Source organism: Engraulis encrasicolus, chromosome 20, assembly GCF_034702125.1.
Source record: "Engraulis encrasicolus isolate BLACKSEA-1 chromosome 20, IST_EnEncr_1.0, whole genome shotgun sequence".
Lineage (NCBI taxonomy): Eukaryota > Metazoa > Chordata > Actinopteri > Clupeiformes > Engraulidae > Engraulis > Engraulis encrasicolus.
This window is the reverse complement of record NC_085876.1, coordinates 6,358,960-6,379,454: the sequence shown is the minus strand read 5'-3', so window position 1 is coordinate 6,379,454 and position 20,495 is coordinate 6,358,960. Positions and strand designations below refer to the sequence as shown.

The window sequence follows — 20,495 nt, the reverse complement described above, 5'->3', positions numbered from 1 at the left end:
TTGATTTTCGTCATTTTGACTAAGACTAAGACTAAATTGGGAAGGCAATGACTAAGACTAAAATTGATTTTCGTCATTGTGACTAAGACTAAGACTAAATCAAAAAAAGCTGACGAAATTAACACTGACACACACACACACACACACACACACACACACACACACACACACACACACACACACACACACACACACACACACACACACACACACACACACACTCCGGTGAAGTTGTCAGATTCTTTGTCCTCTCTTTCCTCTTTATGTACACAGACTCTCATGCACTATACTGCTGGCAGAGTAGAAGGGCGACTTGGGTACCCCACCCCTTCATGACTTCAACATGCAGGCATGCACTCACACACTCTCTCTTTCTCTCTCTCTCTCACACACACACACACACGCATGCACGCACGCACAGCATAGCACTGTTCCAGTGACCTCCCAGAGTTAAACTAATGCCAAAACTATCAGTGCTGTTACACCCCAAATACAATACAGGCTGCTACACCATCAGTAGTCTCTGCCCAGCACATGTTCACACGCGCAAGCACACGCACACACACAAGCCTGAACCACCCAACCACCCACCCACTCCAAGCATTTCCCCTCCCGCCCCCTTTACAACCCACCAAGCAGGCAGCCTTCAGCTGGGAGGTAGATGTGTCATTTGATGAAGCAGTGCTTACGGTCACATCTACCCTCTCATACAGTATACACACACTGACCCACACACACACACACACACACACTGTCTCACACTTACCCACCCAAACTGCATGCACTCATGCACACAGTCTTACATATGTACACACACACGCACACACACACACCATTAGTCAGCATCCTGCATGAGTGTCATGTATATCTGCGACTGGAGAAAGCGCGGGTAGCAGTCCGTGTCGAGGAGGGAGTAGATGCGCTTCTGGGCCAGGGAAAGGGAGGTGTGGGAGGGGGCCTGAAGCAGCTGGATGGTCAGCTCACGCGTCTTACTGTCCAGGTTGACCTGAGAGAGAGAGAGAGAGAGAGAGAGAGAGAGAGAGAGAGAGAGAGAGAGAGAGAGATTCATTAATATTGTTAAAACATTTCTATCTTTCTTTGAGAACACCTCTCATTATGAACCAGATCTTCCAAATATTCTCTCTCTCTCTCTCTCTTGTCTGTCAATTTATCTCCCTGTGTCTGTCGTTATCCGTCCTCCTCTCTCTTTTCCCCCCATCTCCTACCCTCATCTATACTCCTCTCTCCTCTGGCATTTAAGCACCTCTCTCTCTCTCTCACTAACTTCCTGTTTCGCTTTACTGTACATTTTTCAATAAGGGCCCCAAAAAAAGGCTTTTTAAAAAAAGAAATGTTGTCGCCATGTTGCTTTAACCCATTAAGATATTATAAATTTGCTATTATCAGAATGGCAATGACCAGGTGCATTACTAAAGTCATTGTGTTATGTCATAGTAGGGTGGTACTATGGTAGTTAACTTAATTTCAATGTTCCACAGATGGAACGGCGTGCATTATGGGGGCTAGCGTACCTCTCCTGCTGCCCCGACCTGCATGTACGTGATGATTACGCGTATGTGTGTCATGTAACAGACTGTCATCATGCAAAGGCGTATTTATTTCACGCAAGTGCATTCTGCGTTCAGGTGCGACGCCTCTGCAAGTGAAGTCATGATGCTCAACGCGGCGGGAAAGCACTTTTTTTCACGTGACGAGGTTTGCGCAGGTTTCCCGCTGTGTCTGCGCATTTCTGTTGCCGTACCTAACGTTAACCTGTCCGTAAATCAATGTTTCTGCTGTTTCACTTTTGCCAAGAACAGTGAAACAAGCAAGGGAAATGGTGAAATTGTATCGAAATTGTGCCCTGACCAGGCCTAAACTTAACCGGTCACAGGCGTTGTGGAGCATGAGCTAACATGCAAAGGTGTGATAGACAAACGCAATAGATGGTTCAAGTCGGCACTCTGGCATGATGACATGTTGAATATAATACAATGTAACGTACCTCTCGTAGTGCCCCGGCTTGTTAGCCTGATAAACCAGCCTAAATGTGAGACTGGATGTGTAATTTAGTCTGGCCCCAATGAACGATACATCCAAAGATTGTTGATTAGGACAACCTGTTGTTCTTCAAACCGTGCCTGTGCCTATAGGCCGGCGCTCTGACCAATCAGCGATCTTTCTCGTTGATGTGCTCTCCCAACGTTGCGAGCTTCGTCGTCACTCCCAACTTTTTTGCTCGGGACCCTATTTTGACATGCCAATTTTCTGGGGACCCCATACACCACTTTTTTCATGACCAACCCCAATTTTTCAAATGTAGACATTTCAGGCGACCCCAGATGGAGTCCCGCGTCCCGACCCCTGTGTTGAAAAACACTGGTGTGATGTAATGTAATGTAATGTAATGTAATGTAATGTAATGTAATGTAATGTAACGTACCTCTCGTGGTGCCCCCGCCTGTATGTACGTGGCGCTGATGTCTCGCGCACGGCGCTGCAGGCTAAAGTTGTTGGAGCTGTGGCGGTACTGCTCGCACGCCAAATAAAACTGTAGGTTCTCCTCGCTGAACTCTGACCTCAGGAACGCCCCGAACACCGACAGGCCAGCTGCAAAACAGAAACGACCAACGTATACACAATTCAGAATTCCCACAAACACATTATGCACACTCAAACTCAGGATGAATGCAGAAACACAAAGATACATATATGTACATTTACTGTTACAAACAAACAAACATACAGATACTCTCTCACAGACACAGACACACACACACACACAGACACACACACACACACACACACACACACACACACACACACACACACACACACACACACACACACACACACACACACACACACACACACACACACGCGCGCACATTCTTCAACTCTTCTATTCCACAAGGTCAAGATCCCCAGGGCTCAGTCTTGCATCTCCAGCATTCCAAAACTCAGGTGGCTGGAAGCCAATTCTCACTGAATTTCAAGAAGCACTGCATCGAGGATGTCCGCTATTGAATTGCATGTGTGCTATACAACAGTGGTTCACGCTGCACCGCAGAATGACCGGTGACAAATGAATATAGTCTCCTCTAATTGAGATGCTCTCCTTGGCCCTCTAATCAGACCTCCTCTAATCAGACCTCTAATCAGTTGAGATTTGCAACTTTTATGCAACTTCAGCCAATCCCCAGAAAACTCAGTGGGGTGTTGCAATTTTCACCAATTAGATCAACTTTCCATCCAATAAACTACATTCCACGCCATTTTTCTTGCTTTCATTACATACGACCTCAGATATTTAGTTAGATCCTGCGAAGATTAAATTTGTGTTTTCTCTGGTGAACTGTAGAGAATAAAGGCGCCCTGGTTGATCATGTTTGTGGAGACAGTGTTTTAGGGGCATGTTGCCCCTTATCGCACCAAACAGAATCTGATACACAAAAATAACAACAAAAAATCCAAGAGGATTGCTCGCAGGTTGTTTTTTTGTTGTTGCAAAAATTGCCTCGTTTACATGATGTTTTTAATTCCAAATCACTAATTCAGAATTAAATAGTTCAGTTGAGTTTATACTTCACTTTCACTCAATTCCGAATTGTGAAGTTAAAAACAAGCCGGTCAGCTTCAAAGATACTGAGCCAAAATTGACTGGAGAACACAGGATACGTTTTGCTGTTTATTGTGGTGCAAGCATGACTAACGTTTTGACGCAGTGCGTCTTCATCAGAGTCAAAAATGTTGCTTGCGCCACAATAAAATAACAGCAAAAAGTACCCTGCTGTGTGCTCCAGTCATCCTTGCCCAGTCTCTTTCAAATGAACCAGCTTGTTTTCTACTGACCCTACACTGTGAGCACAAAAAAGGCTAGAGCGCAAGTGATCTCCTTTCCCACATCTGAATTGTTAAGTGTTTACATGAGATTTTCAACGTGGAATTAATAATACCCCCATTGAGAGGCACTACTCCCAAAAATGTAACCTGCTAAACTAATAATCAGTCACTGGCTGTAAAGCAATACTGGAAATAAGTAAATAAATAAGTAAATACATTCCAGGAAATAAGCTCATTTTACAAGTTTACAAGTTTATTTATTTAAGAAAGGGACAGCATATATTGCCAGCATTTAAACAAAAATGCTAAATATACAAGATTGTAGCCAAGAGGCTAATTTAATTGTACACCTCCGATTGAGTTAGAGAGGACTGAATTTTATTGACTGCTAAAACACCCGTTAAAAACTTTAAAAAATAAATAAATAAATAAAAAATCAGGTATATATACGTAGACATAGACCTTGGCCCAGTTGGCTCATTTTCCAGTTCGACACACTATGTTACTATGCTATAAAATATATGCACCTTCTGCATATCAAAGCTCCCTCAAATAACTCGGATTGCAGGAAGACAGACAGGCCAGCTGCACATAAGCGTGATGATCTACATGAACAGACATACACACACACATACAAGGACAGGCTATAAACGAGATCAGTATTAAAAACACACACACACTCACACGTCAGCTGGAACCGGGTGCACGAAGGGTGTTAAAACACTTTGTCTACATGAGGACAATCACTCCAATGGTCTGATAGTGTTATGCCAACACAGCTGAGCCATTCCCACCCTCCTGAAGCCTCGTGCCACCTCCTACATGTGCACACACACACACACACAGCTTTGGTAGGCCTGGAGCAAACTCATCTGAAATCGCCCCCCATGCCTCACATGAGAATGAGAAGGCAATTTTGGACTCCCCTCTGTCCCTGGGGCTGGGACAACTGACCCCTTTCCCCTCTTACCGAGACACACACACACACACACACACACACACACACACACACACACACACACACACACACACACACACACACACACACACAATGACCTTCCAAGTTTATCAAGGAATATCATCAAAAAATGAATACCAGTATTTCATCAACCCATTACAATACTGCACATATCTAGGTCTACTTACATTGCACATACATGAGTCTGTGTATATATCCGTGTACATGTACAAAACGTAACACAAATACACTTTATCCAAGATCCTACACGTTTTTTTCAGATATGCCATTTACTACAAGTAAATGGGTGGTTGACATGACGCCCTGATTGTACGTAACATTAGTTAAAAACCTACAAAATTGATATTTTTCCTCTTGAAAACAAATGTAAATGAAAGAAGATGTGGTACATCATGTTTCATATTAGTCTTAGATGAGAAGAAACATTTTTGTTCAGATTTATGGAAAGGTTTATATGTCAAATGTCCTGTGGTGTGACTGTAACATTAATAAAACCTGGAATATATTCAGCTATAAAATAAACCAAAAACATTTTGAATCATTTATAAAGCATTTGGCATGATTGCATATTATACTTATATTAAAAAATATGAATGTGGAAAAACTCAATACAGTAATATTAACTACAAGTTAAATTTCGTAACAAATTGCGTCCTGCGGGGTGACATGTATGTAAGTCAGGTTTGTGGATGGGTAGCTGCAAGGCCAACTACAAGGGTCTTAAAGACAGGCTCCTAACCAGTTATACATCAGTTATTGGAAAGTGGTGTGGAAGTTTGAAGTGACTATCAACCTCTTAATATGTCTACATATTGCAATGTTTCTGTCACACAATGCTTAGGTTCGTTTATGGTGTCCCATGGTGTGACAGCTCTTATGGAAGGGAAAAAAGTTTTTTTATGAATGAAAACACATATTAAGGTTGAACACAATATAATTATCTAGCTAGCATGAGCTCGGAGGTCAGTCACAAATACAAAAGGATTAAAATGGACACAATGCAGTGAATTTCCTGTGGTGTGACTTCATGTCATATGGTGTGACATGCTTAGGCATTGTGTTACTCAATCCTTACTTATTTTCCATGCATCATGCAAGGATATAAGGACATAAGGATACCAGGAGATTTATTTGTCACATTCACACAATTATTACAAGTAATACAGTGAAACCATGCAGTGAAATCACAGTTGTCTGCCTGTACGATGCATAGGCGTGTGTGGGTGGGGTTGGGGGTGCGGGTGGGTAGTAGTGCTTGTGTGGGGTGGGGGTTAAAGGAACAATAGCAGAAAGATCATTGGGGATATGTTTGTGCAGAATATTAATCATTTTATTGTATCTTATCAAAATGTCACACCAATAATGTCACACCGCAGGACAAATTTTCCCAAAAATGGCAAAAATTAGGCGAAATTCCATGGACCACTGACATCCCCATTTTTTCCACCCATTTTTTCAGGAATTGGAATATGTTTCCTCCTTTAAGTGTGTTACGGCCTTAAACGTCAACCACCCAAATACAGTATGCCTTACATGTGTGGAGGAGTTTGAGAAGTTTGGAGTATAATTTACTAAAATCTCCATATTTGCGTGTGCATAAGTGTAAAAGGTTCCATCAACTTTACAGTAATGAGATGCTCTCTGTGCCTCCGTTATTCTCATAACTACGTAGAATGTCAATGAACTGAAGAGGTGGTGTACTGAAGAACCAGCACTGTGGGCTGCAGAGAACCGATGAGATTTCTTGGCAGACCCACTGAAATGACCCGACCTCAATGACCAGAACGCCCTTACCCATACCCAGTTCTATTTACCAGCCGTGACCACAGCTCACCCAGAAGAGCAGCAGGCAAACTCGGATGAGCACACACAACCATAACACAGATACACATACGAGTTCATGTACGATATGCATGAATACAATACACACAAGACATACACGCATACACACACACACACACACACACACACACACACACACACACACACACACACACACACACACACACACACACACACACACACACACACACACACACACACACACACACACACACACACACAAACATATCATGCACACACTACACAGCCCTTCAGCATCTCTCAGCAGTACCACCCTCTTCCTCTCCCTCTCTCCCTCTCCCCCTCCCTCTCTCCCTTTCTCCATTTCTTCCCCCCTTCCCTCTCTCCATCTCCCATCGCACCATGTCAGGAAGTGCCTTGAGCGGTGGGCTACTTACTGCGGCTGGACAGCAGGTTGCTAAGCGACTGGGCCCAGGACTCCAGCTCCTCGCGGCTCAGCCGGGCCTTGGAGTGGCCCACCTGGCTCCACTGGCGCAGGAAGGGCAGACGCGACCGCCGCTCCTGAGTGCTGAGAGAGAGAGTGCAAACGAAAAGATAATTTAATCAACAACAACAATTAACAATCCATTATTATGAAGTTTGAAAGAGAGAGAGAGAGAGAGAGAGAGAGAGAGAGAGAGAGATTTTTTAATCCATCTATTATAAAACTTGAAAAATACGCCCAAGGTCAATTTGACATTCATTGTATTCACATGCCACCACAGATTTTGTTTTGAGAGAAAGAGAAAGCACTATAACAAAGAATAACCAAGCATTCAGTTAATCATTTTCTTTCAAATTGGGCAAAGTATTTAGGATACAAAGCCCACGTGTCTATTTGACTTTGCACATGGGGGGGTGAGCAAGAATGTGATAATAGAATGAGGGATTATAATACTGTAGATAAGAGAATAGCCTACGCAGTGTATGATTCATGTGTGCAAATGTGTTTCTGTGTCACAGAGAGTGGTGGGCACAAAGTTCAGGAGGAGTTCAGCTTGTAGAAAGTTGTTATGCACACTGTCACTGTTGAACATGAAATGTGACTCCTTGAGGGGGTTCTAACAGGAAAGCAAAGCACAAGCCTTATTATATGAGGAATTATTTTCTTTGAAGGTGTAAAGGTCTAAAAATGGAAAACGAGTTCATGTTGAGTACAAAACATTGAGACAAAGAGTCCGAGGTTTCGTTTCAGACTACATTAAGTGTAAAATAAAAGGCAGACATCTGTGCAATCATTAACAACATTCTCCTTATTCTTCCTTTCTTTTGGTTTTATGTGCATTCCACATCACTTCTCAGCCCACTAGTTTTAAATGTACAATGCCCCAGTATTTCCTGGTAGGAACTTTGTTCTCCCCACTCACATCCTTTTCATACAGTTGGAAAATAAAAAATGGAGTGGGTGAAGGAAAGATAACAAGTTTTACATAACAATCGTGGACTGGCTGCATTACGATAAGGCTGATTACCATTAGAAAATAGGCTTCCATTGGCAGAGTTGTAGAGAGTGAAGAAGAGAGGGGAGAAGAGAGGGAATAAGAGAAGAGAGTGATAAGGAAAGACAGGCACAAGGCCAGGAGGAACCTAGAGTGGAAAAGAAAAAGAAGAAGAAGGAGAAGAAGAAGTGTATCTGCTACAGGAAAGACCAGTGGTTCAGTGTGTGTGTGAATCTGTACTTGTTTTTGTCGCAATAGGGACACCACTACTGCACTGCCTTTGCACCATGAGCTATTACAACATTGGGCGCTCCATTTCCTTTTTTCATAAGGATTGTGATGTTGAAAAAAAAATCATGTTATATCATTGACATTTGACAGAGTACAAGGGTCATAATTCTAAATGCCACCTATGCAAGGCAGTAGAAATTCACTATGCTTTTTCTTAGTTGACGCTCATGGCAATTTTGAAAGAGCACTTGCGAGTTCATATGGTCACGATGAGAAGGACTCGGTAGCCTGTACTGTGGTTTCTACAGTGGTTGTTCATGTGATGCCATTAAGGCAGGGATGGGGAACCTTTTTCATTCGAAGGGCCACTTCAAATTTCTCAGTGGGCCGTAAAAGTCCTCCAAGGGCCATAATATGAACACAAACCAGGATTTCACCCTGCACTTTAGGCCCATATTGAAGGCAGTCACCTTTACAACAGACCCCACCTTCTCTAGATCCCCTGAATATAACTTAATTGTATTGAAATTTCAATTTCTAAGATTCCTTTACAACATATGTCATATTTCATGTGAAGATGCCTAACATTAAAATTATATCGGCAAGATAAAATGGCCTCAAAGGCCGTAAATGACCCTCGAGACATAGGTTCCCACCCCTGCAGTAAGGTGAGGTTGGGTGGTAACACTATATCACAATATCATTTTCCATTTGACTCCAGTTTAGACTCCTTGGTGAAGGCTGCAATACCAAAACATGTCTTTTAAAGGATTAATTTCACCAAGCAAAAGCAATTAAAGGTTCTAAACGTTGATAAATGAGAATACCTTGGAAATCTTCTTCTATTATCATTATCTGGACTGGGCAGTATAAAATAAAATGGAATGTCCGCACACCCACTCATTGTTTTATTCACCATAAGTGAACACTTTGAAGCTCTAGAATGTTCACTTGTGGTGAATAAAATAATTAAATGGGATTGTGTATGCAAACATTCCATTTACATTTGTATTTGTTTGTTTTTGTCCAACACCTACGATTTTAAAATCAATGTTGGCTCTTATTTACTGAGTGCGGCAGAATCACATGATAATACTTGAGTTGGAGTGCTTGGAGGAAGAGAAGAGTTAAGGGTTAAGGGTTAAGATGACGGATCAGATAAGGCTTTTCGGCTCAGCTGCAGTTAAGTAGAGAGTAGTAGAATGGAATAGACTCAGAGTTAGGGATTTGAGGTAGGAGTTAAGGGTTTAGATCAGGAGTGGCAGACATAAGGCGCAGGGTCGGATGCGGGCCGCCAGAAGGTTCAATCCGGCCCCAGACTTGCAATAGGAAATGAGAAAATAAAAGACTAATATCAAAAAAGAAGAAAATAATAGCCAATTACAATGTTGCTCAGGTGTCTGAGATTTCAGGTTTTCAATACTTGAACAATGTTATCGCTCGTTATTTACAGTCAATGCTCCGGATATACCCACCCGCTGTCATGCACCTTGAGTTGATTGATAGCAACACAATGCCAATATGAAGCAGAAATGTGCACTATTTCGCAGTTACGTTACTGGTCCAGCACACTTGATGAAATTCACTGTATGTGTATGGACTAAAATGAGTTTGACACACCTGGTTTAGATGACTGACCAGGTGGGGCTGCTTTTCTATTCAGCTGCAGTTATGAGTAGAGAGTAGAGTAGAATGGAATATAGAGTTGAGTTAGGGGTTACGATGACTGATCGGGCCGCGCTGTCTTTCTGCTCAGCTGCAGTAATGTAGAGAGTAGAATAAAAGAAAATAGACTCAGAGAGTTGAGATAGGAGTTGGGGGTTAAGATGATCGGCTCATGCTGTCTTTCTGCTCCAGCTGCAGTCAAGTAGAGAGTAGAGTAGAATAGACTCAGAGATTTGAGTTAAGGGTTAAGGGTTTAGATGACTGATCGGGTCATGCTGTCTTTTTGCTCCAGCTGCAGTGGAGTAGAGTTAAGTAGAATGGACTAGAGAGTTGAGTTAGGGGTGAAGGGTTATGATGACTGACCTGGTTGCGCTGTTCTTCTGCTCAGCTGCTGCCAGGTTGGAGTGGGAGGAGTGGGGACTCGACTGGAAGAAATCACACAAGGAACACATGAGGTGTGAGACCTAGACACACACACACACGAGCCCACCCGCCCACACACACACACACACACACACACACACACACACACACACACACACACACATCTCTAAAATGACTATCCTGATGCAAGACAACACACTCAAAGTCACACACACCTCTAAAAATGGTAATCCTGAAGTGTACAGGACGCAACACAATTGCAATGTTGTACACTCTCTCTCTTTTCCCCTCTCTCTCTCTCTCTCTTCCCCCCCCTCTCTCTCTCTCTCTCTCAGGATGCAACACATATGCAAGGCTGTACACCCCAGGCTTTCTCTGCTCTTCTCTCACAAACACATTCACACCTCTAAAAACAGAAATGGCTACCCTTATATCAGGTCACGATACAAATGCACACAAATGCAATGTCATACACTCTACGCCTTTACTGCATTTTTCAATATCCTTCAGCTGTCTTATTATCAATAACTATGTAATTTGTCCTGAGATTGTACATTGTTACAACAAGCCAAAGCACTGTGACCCATTTTTGCAACATGATGGTTTGAAAAAAAAAAAGTCTGACGCAATGGTTGTAGGGCATTTCAGGGCTCTCACATTCAACCAACGTGAAGAATGTCAGACTCTGCTCATCTCAAGCATATCGAAATCTCTCTTGACACGCACACAGACACACAAGCACTCTCCCAACACATTCCCATAACTCTCACTAGTCATCATTCACTCTCACACCTACTCATGGAAATTCTATATTTATAAAAGGGGAACACATATTACCAGTTCCACAGGAAGTGAACAACACTTGATCGGGTCTGATAAGTATTTTGTCAAAATGTCTTCAAAATTTCTGATATGCGTTATTGAGTTAATGTTATCATATCACAGACAAAACGTTGGGGGCTATAATAGCGGAATGATATTTCTGGAAATGGGTTAGTCGACACACATTCCATTATTTTACTTTCTCTGTAGATCATTTCCTTAAAAGAAGAAAAAAGTGACATATAAAAGTGCTTCAGGCCAAAGTCTTGTATTACTTGTCTGAGATAACTGAGGGATGACCTGTGGACAAGAAAAGCTGGTTCTGACGGAAAATACGGAAACCACTCTAATTTCCAATGGTGTCACCCCTTACGTCAGCGAGAGAAAGCCTGACACATATTTGATCCTATCGTTTCCTAAGTCAGACCAACACAGATCGTCACACAGGCACGCAAGGAATACACAAGAGAAATGTTACTTGCTGCAGCTGAGAATGACAAAGACACATCCTAAAGCCAATTTAAATCCTATTGATTGTCAACCTTCTCGTTCACCAAGGCTGTGTTATACAAAAGAGTTGAGGTTGTAAGCAACTGGACTTTCTTAACACTTGACATTTGAACCATTTGGGTCATTCCAGGCCTTATTGAGATAAGTTGAAACAGTTTCAACAAAAAAATGTTTTCCAAACCAGTCCAGTCCAATGAAAAATGACCACAAATCAAACACAAAAGCTGATTGAATTTTGCACAATAAGAACATGACAGGGGCATTGCTTGCTGTGGCTGAAAATGACACTAACACATATGACAAGTGACTCTCATCCTCAAACCAAACTCCCCTGCCAATGCACACTGCCCATCACATCCTTATTTGCACCTGCAAACCTACCAGACAAGGTGTCCTTTCCATTGTCTAAACTCCTGTCCTCCCTTGTGTTTGTGGCCTCCTGATGACATCACAAGACGTCATTGACGATAGAAGATTCATTCAATATCTTGCAAAAGCACAATTCAAATGTCCTTCTCTCATTTGCAATCGGGATGTTGAATAGGGAAAAGTCCCCCAATAGTTGTTGTGCCAAAGCTGACAGCAGGGAAACTGTATTGTTTCTCCACGGAGGCAGGGCATCAGCGAAGCATGAGGTCACAAGAGAGGTATGGATAATGGAATTGACCAGGGGCTAATCAGTTCATTTCCTGTAAAACGCTTAAAGGCCCAGTGCGTAACTTTGTTAGTTGTTCATTATCAACATGAACAGAGTCAATCAGGGACAGATGCTTCAGAGTGTCTTGTTTGTTGCTTACTACAGGGTCTCTCCCACAGCACACTGAGGGGCCAGCTATACGGGAATGATTTTCTATGCCAGTGACAACGTTCCCCTGGGTTAACCATATGAAACCCACCAGAAACGTGGCACAAAACGAGTTTTTTGAATAATGGGTTCCAGAGTGCGAAAATCGAGTAACGCAGGCGTTTGCGTTGCCATTGTTACAGGCGAAACGGATTTGTTTACATCTGCGTCACAGCCACATGGCCAAAAACAGTGAGGTATCTTCACAGTGACCACTAGCTTTGCGCACAACATTAACCCTATCCAGACTGGGGGGGGGCTAAAAGTGCCCGCACCAACTTTGATGTCATATAATTCCTTAACGACTTAAGATATGACTACGAAACTTTGTGACTTTTCCTAACATTTAGTTGGCTACAGTTAGGTACCGAAAGATTAGGTTTATCATTTTTGCCGTTGCCATGGCAACGGTTTTCTGACAGGTATGTCTGACCAAAAATTGCTTTACCATATCTATGACGCCATATATTTTCATATTTTTTTGTTATTTCCATTAGCATCAGACAACTTTGTGAGCATTTAAGTGGTTTGAAGCATAAAATCATTAACATTTAAGTGCATTACCTAAATTTGTTGGAAAATTCATTATGGCGAGATTTTGGGCATAATAAGATAATGATGTCATAATGACGTCATAATACCAGATAATTACACAAAAATTATGTCATTCATAGATGTCCATATGTAGATCATCTCCCCCAAGTTTCGTAGTCATACTGTATTCCGTTCATGAGTTATGAGGGGGGGGTCAAAAGAGCCCCCCCCCAGGCCCAGGAATGCCAAAAAAGCCCAGTCTGGATAGGGTTAATTCCATGCACAATGGCATCATCAGACAACTGTTTGTGTGGACTGTGAAGACTTTCATTTCTACCACGGTCAATATTTTACGTTTCAAACTGCCCAGTGTGGGTCACTCGTGTTCAAAATCTTAAAAAAAAAACCTGACAAACAGGAAGCAAAGCTTCACATTATCTTTTAACTGCGCACCCAAACAGTTATCAGCAATGCATAGTATGTATATGTCACTTGTTGAAACAGGCGTAATGGGCAGAAAGAGAAGGAGAAGCGGTGAGCGCGCAGCAGCCTCCAGAGGAGGGAGAAATACCTGCCCGGTATTGGTATTCAACACCTTAGTTTAAACTTCTCAAATAAAAAAAAAGCAGCATAAAGCGTACACAATCAACAGATGCCTAAATGGCAATGATTCGCTACTCTAGTCACTCCACAAGCTACACAAGGTGCCACATGCGCAAAGCTGGTAGCCTATTTTCCCACGTAGCACTCACTTCAGCATAATGAAAAATAACAACTATGCGATGCTGGTTTTGAAAATAAGTCGGCTAGCAGCAAATGCTAGTACACATGTTGGGATAAGAAGTTCCTTTAGTAACTAGACATGCTCCTCCTGCATTCAAAACATCATACTTAACTAATGAAAGGAGTAAAGGCATCAGACTTACAACTTCGTGAGGGCCAACCAGTTATGTAGACTGTAAACTCCCTGGCGATTGTTCTAATGTCTTCCAAAATATTCCAGAAGTTGCAGCATGTTGCAGCTTATTCTTGTAGGAGCAACTTTGTCACGAAGCATGGTGCTAAGCAGCATGTTGTTGTTGCTGTTGTTTTATCTAACTTGTCTCTGTGGCATCTAGTAATGTTCAATTATGCAGCTTGCACATTCTGATATTCTGAACCTGCTATTTACGCGCTTGCGGAGAGTAAAGCATAATAAAACCGTCTTTCGCTTTTTACAAAGGGGGGAAATGACGCTATTTTTTTGTTAAACTATCCGTCGCTTAAAATGGACATAACTTCGGAATGGGAGAGGCTAGAAATGTATCGTTTTTAGTAATAAAAAGCTAAGATCTTCAGCTTTTAAACAAGCCATGGCATATGTCTGTAGATCGAAAACAAAATTTGCTGGCTCTGTTAAAAAAAAAAGAAACTTTCTGGCACTGTCAGAGACTGGTGTAAGGTCCCTACGTGACAGGTCATTTGCATGATAAGAGTATGGGCGATCACGGCCATTAGCGAATACCAGGGGTGGAAAAGTAACTAAATACTTTTACTCAATATTGTACTTAAGTAGCTTTTATGAATACTTTGTACTTTTTAAGTAATTTTTAAAATTAATACTTTTACTTGTACTTGAGTACATTTTGACCCAAGTACTTTACTCAATTACACTGGAACCTGGCCTGAGTACTGAGTAAAAAAAAATGACTGAGAGACAAAATGCCATGCACAATAATGCCACAATCCGCCAGAAATGAAAGATTATGCAAGATTGCACACAGCATTTCCATTATTTTACTATCTTGTATCAATGTATTGGATGATGGCTGGTGCCAAGCAAGAGATAGAGGTTATGGAGGACGATATTCAAGAAAAATAAACATGACATTCTCAAGAGGAAAGCTAATTAAAAGTAACTAAGTACTTTTACTCAAATTACATTTTAAGTGAAGTACTTTTTTACTTTTACTTGAGTGGATTTTTAGATAGGTACTTTTACTTGTACTTGAGTAGAATTTAGGCAAAGTAAAGATACTTTTACTTGAGTACACATTTTCTGTACTCTTTCCACCTCTGGCGAATACTTTGTTCTCAACAACTTCACGTAAAGAAATGTGTATTCTGAAGCAAGACTGTCGTTGTCATCAGGACATGATCTTTTACTGAAACATGCTGTATGGTTGCAACTTAATTGCAACTCGGATTCAAAAAAACCCGCGTTGCGGTGTCATCTGGCCGAGGCCTAAATAGTTCCTAAAACTCCCCACCTTGACTAACTCACCTAAAGAAATAAAGGTTTGGAAATATTGCAAATGGAATTTTTGAAATTGCTTGTTTAATTGTACTTTTTTTGGGTGGGGGGCTCATTAACTTTCACAACATGGCCTTTCCAATGATGACAGTCACATGTCCCTGATACCGGTTAGCCCCCACATCGCCCACATACCTTGTTCTGCAGGAAACACATTGCACTGTCACCACGATTACCAGGTGTTGTCACTTGAAAAAGGGAGAGGAAAGGGGAAAACAAAAGGACCTTTGGACAGACACACAGCCTTTCTGTATGAACCACCGTTAAAACACAAAACCATGCTTTCTTGAGACAGCCCTCATGACATTTGCAGTCATACAGTATATACACCACTGGCAAGCACACAGATCATGTCTCCTGCCTTACGCCCACTCCATACAGCAGGCACACACTGTACAGGGGCAGGAACTACGCTGTGGATGCATTGGTAAGGACCAATCACAGTCGCTCCTGCTGCCGTTAACTGCATTGCTGTCTGGGGGCAGTCACATTTTCAGGGGTGCACACTGCGGAGGCGGGGAAAATAACTGCGTGGCTGCCTGCATCATTGCGCAGACACGTTTGTTTCGGAGCATAAACCAAGCTTTAGTGTTGTGCTGACGTTGGGCCAGTGTTGTATGAGAGTTGTGTGACTATTAGGCAAGTGTGTGGATGTTGTGTGGATGTTGTGCCAGTCTTGCATAGGTGTTGTGTGAGGTGCTGTGTAAGTGTAGTGTTGGCATTGTGTGGGTGCTGTATTGCCACTCTGTGGGTGTTGAATGGGTGTTGTTTGAGGTTTGAGGCGAATGCTGTGTAAGTTTGTGGAGGTGTGTCACGTGGGTGTCGTTGTGTGTGTGTGTGTGTGTGTGCGGGCCTTGAGTCTGATCACTGTGTTCTTACGGAAGGAGAACAGGCTTCAGGTGCAGCGCGTTGAATTGGTGTTATGTGGGATCATGAAGGTGTGTTACATAGATGTTGAGGTAAATGTTGTGCGTTGTGAGTTGTGAGTTGTGCGTTGTGCGTTTTCTTTAACGAGGAGAATAGCCTCTTGAGGTGCAGCTTCTTGAATAGGTGTTGTGTGGGATCATGGAGGTGTGTCACGTGGATGTTGTGTGAGTGTTGAGATAAATGTTGTGTGTTGTGCGTTTTCTTTACCGAGGAGAAGAGGCTCTTGAGGTGCAGCTTGGCGGCCGAGAGCCGTGCCCTGGCGTGGTGCTGGTGCTGGTGCAGGCCCATGGAGGACAGCGGGTTGCACTTGGTGCCGCTGGACGGCGAGTGGGGAGAGTGGGCATCTCCGTCCCCGAGGGTGCCGCCCACGCTCTCCCTGCTGCCCTGCGGGTCCTTGTGCAGCTGCCCGTCGCTGTAGGCCCGGTAGCTGTCGTTCAGGGACGCCACCCTCAGCTCTCCGCCGGCCTTGTCCAGCTCTGTGATGTTCTCCACGCTCATGCTGTGCTCCTTGACCAGCTCGCGGCTGGAGCGCACCCTGGACGTCGGGGACGACGCGTTCTCGGCGGCCATGACGGGGGCAGGGGACGGGGACAGCGGGGGGCTGTCGATGGCCTCTAGGTGTGGCGTGTAGACGCCCACGCCACTGCCGCCGAACGCCTCCGGAGGCTCCAGCTTGCTGTTAAGCTCCACCCGTCGCCATGGCAACGCATCCAGGTCCAGGAGGGAGCCCTCGGAGCTGAAGCGACGCATGACTTGACTGAGGGTTGGTGGGAAGATGAAGACGAGGAAGAGGAGGAGGAAGAGGAGAAAAGGAGGAGAGGGGAAGGAGGAGGAAAGGGGGAGAGGAGAAAATGGAGAGGGGGGAGAACAGGAGGGGGAGGAAAGGGTGAAATGTATAGAAAGAGATGGGAAGGAGTGAAAGAATGGAAAAGCTGATGGAAAGTGAGAATAGAAATAAATGGCAAAAATGGCACTGTACATAATAATAATAATATATCTGTTTATAGCCCTTTTCTTGGTACTCAGCCGCTTTACAGAAAAGTATCTAGTAAAATGCTTTAAATCAAAAGTATCTTGATACATCATCAGGTGGCTTAGGTCATCGGTGGAGAACCTCTGTGCTGTACCCTTCGTGCATCATCGGCGTATTACTGACGATAATAAAGTTGTATACAGATAGAGCTGACGATAGTAAACAAAATAGATGCCACCTTACAGTGTATTTGCAAAGCCACACATTTGTAATCACAAGCTTCTGTTGACCCAGCTGTCAGGAAAATTACAGTTGCATCTGAACGACGCACATTCCGTTAAACCACAAATATAAGCATCATGACACTGCTCTCAGATGAAACGTTTGACATTTACGCTCTTGCTAAAGTAGTGCCCTAACTAGAAACTGACTCAGTCTGGTGTCCTGAGGTATGTTCTCCTTTAATCATGTACTACTCACCTTTGACTTCTAAAACGTTTATTGCTAGAGAGAAAAAATAAGAGTAAAGTACAACCCATTGGCTCCTAGGAGAAAAAGCGCACGGTTTCGCATGCACATGAAAATTACCTTATTGCAACTTCTCGAGTTGTTCCGTCATAATTTCTGGTCCTTGGAGGTCGTCAGTAACCAAATAAACAGTGAGGCAAACACAGGTTGATTTCAGGCAGCTTCCTCGTCGCGACTCCCAAGTTGTGAGTGAGTGGTCTTGTAGGTAGGCTTGTCGTTTCCTTCTTGATCACGAAAGCTAAAAATACTCATGGACATTCGAAACGGTAAAAGTTATGGGTGTCAGCACGGAGTTTTCTCCCGTCAAACATTTTACACTTGAATGGAGAAAAGAAACGCCTCTCACTTCTTACCACACCCAGAGCGCCGTCTTGGCTTGCCCAATTCTCATCGTCAGTGGGCGGACAGACATCGCTCGCGCAATTGTAGGTGCGTCTTGGAAAAAAAATCACTGCGACGTAATTCGGTATACCAACTTTCCTCCCTGGCCAGCCTTTGAAACTATGATCTACAACCACAGGCAATGATATTTATGTGTGACAATGTCATTGTCATTCCTACTATGACTCCGTAGCCTGTCACTCAACTCCACAATGTATAAGGTCACCTCAGATCATTATTCCACACGTGCGCGATTCCACACATGAAGTGCGCCTTCGAATTTGACAATAGGCTGACACCAGGGCCGGAGTGGCCGGATTGTAACCAGGGGCCCCTTGGCTACAGGTCACTGTAGGCTCCCATGGTAGCCTAGAACTACAGTCATTCTGCAACAAAACTAGTATGCGCATTCTGACCAATGATTCTGACCCAAGAATAAAGGGTATTTGCCAATTAGAGGAGTGGGGGTATTAACCAGACTTGACAATCAATTAAAGGTGCACTGTGTAGGATGGTGGCCAGATTAGGTATTGCAACTATGCTGCTCATTGAAACGATGCTGTTTACTGCAAATTTTGATCTTTCATGAATATTTATTAAGTAGGCCTAGTGAATTAATATTTATGACCAAAGTAGAGTAACTTTTGCCACCAAAAATGTCTATTTTTGGAAATTCAAAATGGCAGATAATGGAGAAGATCCCCCTTTTCATGTCTGAAAAATGCAATTTTTCCAGTCATAATGAATACTTAGAATTCGATGGTGATGGTAAGTATTCATGGGGGCTTGGCAAATGGGGCCCCCTAGGCCCTGTCTGACAGTATTCTATCCTATATCATGTTAAAAAATAGGCCTACATATGTGCTATTTGTGTAGGCCTATTATTTATTCATTTATTAATTTGGTTATATTTTATGTCATAGGCCTGACAAGGTCAACAGAAAATATTTAATGTAGGCCTAGAATGGAATGTAGGCTTAGAATCTAGATGCTGATGACTGTATTCGACATGACACGAATGAAAAGACAAGTCTATTGTTTGATAGTTCAAAAAGAACATGGTGTTGTGAGAGAAATAATGATATTAGTTCTAACCCAAATGTCTTGTATCCTAGACGGAAAGAATTTCAAAACCAGGGAGTGGTGACTCAGAACCACATTTGGAAAACAAGTCCAAATTCGTCATGATATATTAGCCCTTAGGTCAAAAGAGACGTCATCGCAGCTAAGAATACAGGGAGGAGGAAATTGGGAAAAGGTAAAATAATAGGAAACCAGAGACAACAGTAGCCTAATACAAGGTTTCCAAGTATTGTCAAGAATCATCAGACTTAATATGGTGTTCAGTTTCACCACCACTGTTTTTATGCTTCTAACAATTGGCTAATTGGTTTTGTTTTATGCATTCATTTTTTACAAATAGATAAAAAAGAGCTTTATCTATTGAAATGTCTAACAGTGTCTCTAATCAAATGGAACGGTATTGAGCCACAATATGGTCTCGTGGTTTCTGCATCACTGATCTCTATCAGGAAAATCAATAATGTCATAATTAATAATATATCATTATATTGCGAATGGATTGTGTGTGTGTGTGTGTGTGTGTGTGTGTGTGTGTGTGTGTGTGTGTGTGTGTGTGTGTGTGTGTGTGTGTGTGTGTGTGTGTGTGTGTGAGAGAGAGGATTTTTTTGTAGGCTAGGCCAGGCTAAATGAAATAAAACACACACACACACACACACACACACACACACACACACACACACACACACACACACACACACACACACACACACACACACACACACAATGATTGCTGAACAGAGCTCAGATATGAAATGAAACTGTTTAGAAAGGAGACATTTCAGTTGTGAAATGCTGCTCAAGGGAAAGGGGAAATAATAGTGAACACTCAACATCAGGCATAGGACTACTTGCATAAGGGTAGATTTAAAAACATCCAGTTCTTGTAGGCCTACAATATTTTATTTATTCCCAAATAAAAAGAGATTACTTTCTGGTGTAGCCTAGGCTATAGGCTACATGGGCCTAGCCTATCTGTGAACTTGTTTAAGGGCTGTCCACACAGGCGAGGAAAGCGGATTTCCGCAAAAGCGGAAAGCGAAAATGCGAATATTGCGGAAAGCGAAAAAAACGTCCACACCGGCGAAAAACATTTGCGGAGCGATTTTTCAGTTTTCCGCGTTCTATTTCGCTCTGTTTCCGCGATTGTCCGTCTGCGTGAATGCAAAGGGCCACTTCTGAAGATAAAGCGAGCCAATGATGATATTGTTTGATGCTTT

The 20,495-nt window shown here is 42.7% G+C and overlaps 1 protein-coding gene across 2 annotated transcripts; it reads right to left on the bottom strand.

Annotated features, from left to right (window-relative positions):
• Positions 1-181: 181 nt before the first annotated feature.
• On the bottom strand, positions 182-18,373 carry si:ch211-152p11.4 (regulator of G-protein signaling 1). 2 transcript variants are annotated; one of them, XM_063185248.1, is made up of 6 exons: positions 17,875-18,373; positions 16,521-17,070; positions 10,363-10,424; positions 7,063-7,193; positions 2,444-2,610; positions 182-1,006 (listed from the first exon to the last, which is right to left on the bottom strand). In XM_063185248.1, exons 2-6 carry the CDS (start codon positions 17,061-17,063, stop codon positions 836-838), a joined length of 1,074 nt encoding a protein of 357 aa, XP_063041318.1. In that variant the 5' UTR covers positions 17,064-17,070; positions 17,875-18,373; the 3' UTR covers positions 182-835. The 2 variants fall into 2 exon arrangements, with proteins under 2 accessions (XP_063041318.1, XP_063041317.1); XM_063185247.1 differs by having other exon boundaries at positions 16,521-17,245; positions 17,875-18,372.
• Between the last annotated feature and the right edge of the window lie 2,122 nt (positions 18,374-20,495).

Bases quoted from the DNA above. Each gene is read 5' to 3' on its own strand.
- si:ch211-152p11.4 (XM_063185248.1), bottom strand. From the start codon at position 17,063: ATGCGTCGCTTCAGCTCCGAGGGCTCCCTCCTGGACCTGGATGCGTTG. The intron at 7,194-10,362 runs GTCAGTCATCAT...TCTCTCTCTCAG, and splicing joins CAGAAGAACAGCGCAACCAG to CACTCAGGAGCGGCGGTCGC. The intron at 2,611-7,062 runs GTAAGTAGCCCA...TCTGTTTTGCAG, and splicing joins CAACCTGCTGTCCAGCCGCA to CTGGCCTGTCGGTGTTCGGG.